This window comes from Lactuca virosa, chromosome 4 (assembly GCF_052849685.1).
Source record: "Lactuca virosa cultivar CGN04683 chromosome 4, Lactuca_virosa_CGN04683_v6, whole genome shotgun sequence".
Lineage (NCBI taxonomy): Eukaryota > Viridiplantae > Streptophyta > Magnoliopsida > Asterales > Asteraceae > Lactuca > Lactuca virosa.
Window position 1 is genome coordinate 148,223,103 of NC_136429.1, and position 9,755 is coordinate 148,232,857.

At 34.5% G+C, this 9,755-nt stretch overlaps 1 protein-coding gene across 5 annotated transcripts; it reads left to right on the top strand.

Annotated features, from left to right (window-relative positions):
* The first annotated feature begins 6,274 nt into the window (after positions 1-6,274).
* LOC145107527 (putative protein phosphatase 2C 60) lies at positions 6,275-9,410 on the top strand. 5 transcript variants are annotated; one of them, XM_079044422.1, is made up of 6 exons: positions 6,275-6,595; positions 6,666-6,703; positions 7,002-7,403; positions 7,505-7,872; positions 7,952-8,188; positions 8,597-9,410. In XM_079044422.1, exons 3-6 carry the CDS (start codon positions 7,085-7,087, stop codon positions 8,837-8,839), a joined length of 1,167 nt encoding a protein of 388 aa, XP_078900548.1. In that variant the 5' UTR covers positions 6,275-6,595; positions 6,666-6,703; positions 7,002-7,084; the 3' UTR covers positions 8,840-9,410. The 5 variants fall into 5 exon arrangements, with proteins under 5 accessions (XP_078900548.1, XP_078900547.1, XP_078900549.1 ...); XM_079044421.1 differs by having other exon boundaries at positions 6,275-6,703; XM_079044423.1 differs by lacking the exon at positions 6,666-6,703.
* The last annotated feature ends 345 nt before the right edge of the window (positions 9,411-9,755 follow it).

Here is a 9,755-nt window from a genome sequence, read left to right on the forward strand (position 1 = left end):
GTTGTAGTAGACGTTAAACCGAGAGTGTGCATATAGAGAACGTCCAAATCTGACTTCGTTTGACGAAGTTATGATTTTTCTAAGATTTAGCATAAAAGTGCACAACCCGGAAATCGAATTTTAGATTGATCGATTTTTAGCCGACACAACCTAAATGAGAATTGAATATCTCATTAATAGGAGCTCAAAAATATAAAGACAGTCAAAAACGGACGTCGGATGACAAAGTTATGAATTTTTAATGGACTTTAACTGTCTAAGCCTGATAAAATATAATAATAAAAATAAATTCAAAATTAGTCGACGGAGTCTGAATGAAAGTTGTAGATCACTTCGCTACCTACGCGTGGATATAAAGAACATAAAAAACGGAGCTCGTATGCGAAAGTTACGGAATTTAGAAGATAATTAATGTTTAGGATTAACCAGCGAGTGACACGTGGCAAGATCTGGGCCACACCTTCATCCCCACGGCTTGGAACGAGATTGCGACATCTGGACGGAATACGCCCAACGTAACTCGAAGTACGCCCAACGTACTGTTGTTTTGGCCATTACGCCCAACGTACACGGCTGCTGGCAGCCTATAAATAGAAGGCGTTTTCAATCATTTTTCTCACATCTTCTCATCCATTTCTCTCCCAAACACCCCCAAACCCTCAAGACTTTTCCCTAGCACCTCCTAGGTGTTAGTAGCGAGTTCCGGAGCGCCAGAAGGCCCTGAGAAGAAGAGATTTCGGCTCAGAAGTTCTGCCCACGCAAAGCCTGATTCTTCGCTAAATCCCCTTGTTTCGTCGAAGGAAAAGACGATCGTTAGAAGCGAAGCGTTGTCCGAATTTCGAGTCATCACTTTAACAAGTGAGTGCATAGTTACTTTCATCTTACACATAGATATGAAGTATTTAATATAAATTACATGTTATATGTGCATATTATTTGTGTTCTTGATATCTGTGTTTGATGAACAAAATATACACGTTTTATGAAAGATCCACACTTTCATATTTGACAATTGTTACTCCAAAACATGCTACATGCATATTCATAAAAACAATATTTTACATTGATAAAGTGATTACAAACGACTGGATACCAACCGACTATTACAAAGTGTTATATATTACACAACTACCCAGGATACTATACTTTTATATATACATGATCCCTAAATACAAAAGTAATATTGTAACTATTCTAAACCTTCCAACAGTATACGACTATACTGGTTACTTATCTCCTGCAATTTGTTAAACATTGAGAGGGGTAAGCGGTGACGCTTAGTGGGTTCAATAATAGATACAATATAACGTTATGCCATATATATATACTTCAATATGGCAGAAGCAAAGAGGAACAAGGAACAACAAAGGCATATGTGAATCATGCGACATGCTTTCCATAACAATCAATGAGACATAACAATTTCCATACTTGATATACATTAATAAAGCTTCGGCCCAAATGGCACAGAAGACATACAATTTTTTATTAAACATTTTTGGTAGATTTCAGGCTTTCAGCCCTGTCTAACCTTCTGCCAATGCCATAGAATAGAAGTCATTCTCTTACGAGACATGCTCTACATGGCCAGAGGCTACATACCAGTAGCACCGTGAATCTAAGTCCTTTCACTGATCACATGGTCAAAGGTATAGTTTTGCTATCATAAATAGCAGAAATAATAACAACGGAAAAGCACATAGCACATATAACACATAACATACAATTGTTCCTATATATTGAACTCACCGTGAATTAATTGGAGGTTAAAATAGTAACTTGGGCAGCACTTCGTTACTATAATTAGCTTTCTTCGATGAAAACCGGGAGCTTTCTTGAAAACCGGGCCCCGCGAGGGTTGAGCTTCAAACCGAAAAGATAAATTTCTCTGGCTCTTCGGGCACTTCGGGACGTGTCTCGGGTGTTGGGAATGATCCCGGGGCTTCGGGGGAAGTTGAAATAGCTAAAAATTGGATTTAGGGGTAAAAAGTGTGAAATTTCCAAAATTACCCGGGAGGTCTCGCACCCTTTATATAGGTGCGAGCCTCGGATCCGAAGCAAGGAGAAACGAGCACGTGGCTCGCATGCGAGGGGGGACAGATGGCGAAGCTCGGAAGGCGTCAACGCTTAGCCACGCGTCGGATCAGGAGAGGACCGCGCCTTCGGTGCGAGGTGGCTGCAACACGCGTCGGACACGGGGCATCTCGCATGCGAGGTCACGTAGCCGAACCCCAGCCATGCGAAATTCCTCAGTTTTAGCATTTTTCTCGATTTTTGTGTCCCAAACTTAAAAAATCCATAACTTTCGCATACGAGCTCCGTTTTTGACGTTCTTTATATGCACGCGTAGGCGGGAATATACTCTACAACTTTAGTATTGACTCCGTTGGATAATTTTGACATTATTTTTAATATTATTATTTTTAACAGACCGGGACAGCAAAATACGTTAAAAATTCATAACTTATTCATCCGACGTCCATTTTCGTCAGTCTTTTTACCATTGTACTACTATTGACGAGACCTTCGATTCTCATTTAGGTTGCGTCGGCTAAAAATCACTCGATCTTTATTTCGAGTTTTTAGCTGTCTACTGCTATTCTGAAACTTAGAAAAATCATAACTTCCTCATACGAAGTCAGATTTTGACATTCTTTTTATGAAAATTCTCGGTTTAACAAATACTACGACTTTCATTTAGATCAACAAGGAGAAAAAGTAGTTTATCAAAAACTCACTTTTTACGTCATTCGGCGTCGTGCCGGTTTTGTCGCGGATCTTTGATTGGTCATAACTTCTTCGTTATAACTCGGATTTCGATGAGGTTTTATCTTAAATGTTTCTAACGAGATTCTTTACAACTTTCAATAATAAAATTTTACTTATTTCAAATTTTATATTTTCGTTAAATTTCGATATTTGACTTTTAATCAGAATCTCATAAGACTTCCAATATTTTCTGATTGATTCTAAACATAGTTTTACTTCATTTTTAGAAAAAACTATCCATTAGAACTCAATACTCAATATCACATAATATTTCATAATATTATTCACTTTTAAAATTACATAACACGATAACTAAACGTGTATGTTACATTTTACTTGATTTAAACTATATATGTATTTTGATACCTATAAATATATTGGGTAAAGATGGGTAGATGAAAGATGAGATGAATGATGAGAGATGAAAGATGATGTAGATGATGAGAGGTGAAAGATGACGAGAAGCCTTGACCCAAGCGACGATCCATTCATCTAGCAGAGTATAGATGACGACCACGGACTATTCTAGATAATCCAATGGAACACTAGCAGGCTCACAACCTATAAGTGTTTTTGAACTACGTGTTCACAAGATGTACTCTAAAAACCCTGGAAACTATGGACTTAGTGCCTTATAAATGAACGTTGGAAGCTATGGATTTTGTGCTATATAGATGGATATTGGCAGCTATGGACTTAGTGCCTAACAGATAACATCGACAGCTATGGACTTAGTGCCTGTTGGATAAACCCTGACAGCGATGGACTTCGTGCCTATTCCTTAGGACAATCCTTAGGAATGAATGAATGAAGAATAAATTATTCTTAGGGCAGATCCTTAAGAATAAAGTAGATAATGGGGATGGGAAGTTGGGTTAACTCTTTGATGATTAAACATAATAATTATATTATTGTGGGTTGAAAACCCTATGTACTCACCAGGTTTCTCAACCTGACCCACTCAGTTTATTTGTATCACAAGTATCGATACGAAGCTACATTACACTGAGAGATTAACGGAGATGTAAATCATTAGTGTAAATGAATGTAAGGTCGGTTTATACTTATCTTTCTGTAATGACGATGACATCCCGATGTTTTAATATAAACAAAATACATTTCTTCGGAAATGCTTTGATAATATCTTTATCATGTTTTCTGAGAACAAATTCCGCAATATTTTTCTTTAAAATAGATACTCTAATTTTTAAATAAGCATAAATAAATATTTTAAAATGACCGTGAATTTAGGGATGTCACATTTATGAGAATTTATAAGTGGAGATTTGAGTAAAAGTTATAAAGGATTGGATGCTTATCACACCATTTTAGAATATTTGAGTGTTGATTACTCTTTTTGTTTTGAACAACAATGTCGTTTGGGTATAATTATTCAAATGAGTTATCTTTTCTTATGATGACTCAACACTAATTAAACATTTTGACATATTTTATAAAACAATAAAAACTAAATAAGATATTTGCACATCAAACCATCCCATTTATTATGTCCTAAAAATATAATCAATTTCAACCTACTACCCATCCAACAAATTCTACATACAGTATTTAGTTTTTCGTCCTGTAGTCAAAAATCCGATATCCTTCCGTCTCATGCGAAGCATGGGCATCCTACTAGTTATTATTATTATTATTATTATTATTATTATTATAAGATAAGAGTTAACTATAAAACACTAAGACATTTTTACCGTGTTACCAATTTATTCCATATATTAACAATTTAATAAACAAACTATATCATTGTTCTACATGATATTATTTATTTATTTTAAGGTTAATATCATAAAAAATCTTATATATTATATTTTTTCCAAATTAAACCATAATTTTATTTTATATTTTTTTTTCTTAAAAGCACTTAACATTTTGTCATTTTAAAAGAACTTCTAACATTTATTATTTTTTTTTTCCAAAAAAAAACCCACAAATTTCTAATTATTTTCGAAAAGCCCTAAATATTTATTTAAATTTTTGAAAAAATCCTTGCACTTGACAATTTTTTATAGAAAAAACTAATAATACGGTCAAGTCGAAAAAAATAAAAAGTACAAAGGCCTTTTAAGAAAAAAAATATATAATTAAGGCTTAATCCGAACAAAGCACAATATATTATTTTAACCTTTTATTTTATATAAAACATTAAATTTGCAATTTTCTGCATGGTTATAAAAGGCGCACCATGGCATGAGGTACGGTGTAGTCGTCTTGAAACATCTGAGACAGATTTTCTATGCATGACGCCCAAATAACGTGTCAATACATGCTTTGCCGTTTATGGCACATGTTTTTCCAAGGCACATGATTTTTTTGTTTGTTTTTTTATTAAGAATGAAACAATTGAGTTTTTGTTAAGTTTTTAGTGCTAATTTAGCTCTTCTAAAAACTTGATATATTTGATATAAATTTATTATTATATGATTTATTTTTAATGTATATAAGTTATCACACCTTAAAAAATATCATGACCGTGATTTAAAACTTGACCTTTACACCTCGGCTCATACTATGAGGTTGTTTGAGATTATATTTTGAACCTCAAGATGACTTATTGACTTATGATGGTGAGCAAAATAAGTTTTTTAAAAAATGTTTGAATTAGTTTTTATGGTGAAAAAAATCAATAAGTCAATAAGTTATTTTTTTTAAATATCTGTCTTAGCTTATACATGTTTTAAAAGGTATTTATCTTTTACAACCTAAAAAATTATAAAGGGTTTTGAAAAATTAAAAATCGTAACTTATTGAAATCTTTTAATAAAAAGTTATTTTCATATTGTCAAACATGTTTTTGTTTTACTTAATGAATTTTTAAAAAGCAAATAAGTCTATTTTATTTAGACCGTTAGGTATGGGCAACGCCACCGAGACGTTTTTGCGTGTTATAATGCACAAACACCGCTCCTTTCACCGTTTTGGGCGTTATATGTATGCGCTTTGCTTCCCGTTACCACCACAACCTTCATTTAACGACGTTTCCTTCTTTTTCTCTAAAATCGCCGATTTAGAGGTTGACCACACCTACCGACCTTATAAATGAAATGTCAGTTGTCTGCAATAAAAAGTCTGCTTGTTTTTAACGTCTGCAGGTACTGAAATAAACTGATTTTTCAAACTTAATTTCATGTCATAAACATAAAAAAAATGCATTTTTAGCAAAAAAACATATGCGGCGGAGAAAGGAAAAAAAGATAGGCGACGTTTTTTTTTTTTTTGGTTTAGGTTAAATTGAGGCGTGAAGACCTTTGAAGATAGTGACCCATGTCTACGCCATGAAGACCTCGCGCAGACGTTTTCTGATCTGCGCACTTCCAAAAAACAAAAACTCTGTAAGAGCATATGTCTGTGCGGCGCAGACAAAAATGATTGCACAAATCTGAAAAAAAAAAAAAAAAAAAAAAAAAACAGCCCTAAAACACCCTCCCTATAGAATAGAACAGACCTGGAGTTTTCTATAAAATCTGGATAATAAGATTTGTTTCATCGATTTTAAGATATAACATTAAAGCAAGGGCTTGGTGCCACTTGTCTTCATGTCAAGTGCACGTCTTGGACAACTCATAAACACTATCAATACACCATATCAAATTATCTTGATAAACTCCTCTGACTATCTCTCTCTCTCTCTCTCTGCTTTGCTGGATTTCAAGCTCTCAATTGTGGGTTTTAATGGCGTTTGTCTGCTAAGTGAACCAGACCGAAACAAAACCTTATAGTTTCCGGATCATCATCATCATTATTATCAAAAACAACTTACAACTGCTGTGTGATACTCTTTCTCTCACTCTTTATTGTCCAAACAAGGGTTCGTTTGTGAATACCCAATTCCGTTTTTGGTTTGATTTGATCCGTAGATCTAACTCTTTCACTTCCAGATTTTCTTCTCCTTTTAACTTCGAAGGCAGCTACAAGCGTGAGCAAATTTTCTTAATTACTTCAATCGGATTCTATTAATTTGTTTCGAACTCTTGAGAATCTCGAAGAAGTTAGGGTTTTATGGTTTCTGTTGAATGGTTGTAAATACTCCACAAGTTTTTGAATTGGTCAATTAGGTTTGACTATATTTTAATTTGACCACTCTATTTTCTAAATTTTGTGCCCCTTTTTCCCCCTTTTTGTAAATTTTCAACTTCTAAAGCTCTTATGATCATGTGTGTTACGTTACATCGATTGTAACATTTGAACTTATCTCTATAGTTTTCTGAATGCAGGATTTTACAGATCGAAATTTGATTTTGGGGGAAATCTTAATGAAATGAGGATACTTCCGAGAGATGTTGTGATGAGATGAGGCATGTTATCTGGGTTCATGAACTTTTTGTGGGCCTGTTTCCGGCCACGCTCGGACCGACATGTTCACAATGGTTCTGATTCCGGCGGTCGTCAAGACGGACTCTTATGGTACAAAGATACAGGACACCATTTTAATGGCGATTTCTCCATGGCTGTAGTTCAAGCCAATAATTTATTAGAAGATCAAAGCCAACTCGAATCAGGGTGTTTAAGCTTACAAGAATCAGGCCCTTATGGTACGTTTGTAGGAGTGTATGATGGACATGGAGGCCCTGAGACATCACGATTCATCAACAGTCACCTCTTTCAACATCTCAAGAGTAAGTCAAAGTCAAGAACCCTAAAAACTTTTAAGTTCTCTCTTCTCCATTAATAAGTCCATGAATTAAGTTCATTAAGTGAAAGTTGTTGATTTTTATAGGGTTTACTTCAGAGAATCAATCGATGTCAGTGGAGGTAATAAAGAAGGCTTTTCAAGCAACTGAAGATGGTTTCAGCTCCATTGTGTCTAAACAATGGCCGATGAAACCACAAATAGCAGCCGTTGGATCATGTTGCCTTGTTGGAGTTGTATGTAGTGGGAGCCTTTACATTGCAAATCTTGGAGATTCTAGGGCTGTTTTAGGAAGACTTGTGAAGGCAACTGGTGAAGTTCTTGCAATTCAGCTTTCAGCTGAACATAACGCGTGTATAGAATCTGTGAGACAGGAATTGCACTCTACGCATCCAGATGACTCACAGATTGTTGTTTTGAAGCATAACGTGTGGAGAGTCAAAGGCCTCATACAGGTAAATAGCAACGTACTTTTAGCCTTAATTTCCGAATATTAAAGTTATGATTTTTACTTTTTTTTTTTTTTTTGTTCAGATATCAAGATCTATTGGTGATGTATATCTAAAAAAGGCGGAATTCAATAGGGCGCCTTTATATGCGAAATTCAGGCTTCGTGAACCTTTTAAAAGACCGATTTTGAGCTCTGATCCATCGGTTTCAGTGCACCAATTGCAGCCACATGATCAGTTTATCATTTTTGCTTCAGATGGACTTTGGGAGCACCTTAGCAACCAAGAAGCTGTTGATATTGTTCAAAATAATCCACACAGTGTAAATTCCCTAACTAATTACCTCAACGCTAAAATATATTTTATTTTTCATCGATTAAAAAAAACACCAATTATAGAAAGATACAACATACTTTCAGCATTTCATCTTCTTAGACGCTAAACTATTATATTTTTATGAATTTAGCCACTGAACTATTATAATAATAATTATAATTATAAATAAGTTGTGTTTTTCAGTATTTTGCCCATACCTTAGAACACAAACATTTAAACCTGTGTTATGATTTTAGACTTTGGAGGTTGCAACTCCTAGATTGATAGAGAATTTTTAAAAATTTTTATCACTCGCTTATTTAAATGTAATATAAAGAAATGAAAGTACATAAGTACATTTTTATTTCTTGAATAATGAATTATCACAATAAACATGGCATATTTGTTGATGCAGGGGAGTGCTAGAAGATTAATAAAAGTCGCATTACAACGAGCAGCAAAAAAGCGGGAGATGAGATACTCCGATTTAAAAAAAATCGACCGTGGGGTCCGCCGTCATTTCCACGATGACATCACCGTGGTGGTCCTCTTTCTTGACTCCAACCTCATGACCCGTCGAACCGCTAACGTATCCGTGAAAGGAGCCGGGGTTAGCCTGCCCTCAAACACACTCGCACCCGAAACCGGCCCCACCTAGTGCTCTCTGCCTCTTTCTTTCAATCATCAACAGCTATATATATATATATATATATATATATATATATATATATATATATATATATATATATAGAAAACTGTATCTATATCCCTCTCTAGTTTTCAAATTTCTTGTACTATTTTCTCAAGTGTGAATACCCACCCAATAGGTTATTGTTAAATGGTCACAAACCAGGTATAACCCAGTGGTGCACCGTGGTTCTTTGGCTCGGGTCGAACCAGGCAACCACGGTGCATTGTGGTTAACCGAACCAAGCCGACACACCGTTGAAGTTAAAATTTGTTAAATGTAACAGTGTAATCTCTTTAATGAGAGTACTAATGCTAAAACTTTACAGATATAAGCGTATAGTTTATTCCCTTAGTGGGTGGTGGTAATTTTAAATTATAAGTTTGTTTTTACTTTTTACCTGATTTAAGTGGTAACTTTGAAGTTAAAAAGTAGTGGATGTGGGTCATTGAGTCTAGTTTGTGTATAGTACTAGTCTACTAGACAAGTTTCATGTTGTATATTATTATCGGTAAAAAAAATAAAAATATGCATTTATACATATTATGTACAAAGATGTTACTATTATAGATAAAAAAAAAAAAGAACAAGTAACAAAATCAACTTTGTGTTTTGTTTCAATTTGGTAACTGACAAATTCGTAATTTACCAGTAAAATAAGGGATTCACACCAATACATACCGGTAACAAAATCAACTTTGTGTTTTGTTTCAATTTGGTAACTGACAAATTCGTAATTTACCAGTAAAATAAGGGATTCACACCAATACATACCGGTTTGTAGGTTAACAAGGTTAGGGCCTCTTTATTTACCTCTTAATAGACAAATTAAGAGGCAGCCTCTTAAAAATTAAGATATGCAATGCTTGATAGCCTCTTATAAAAT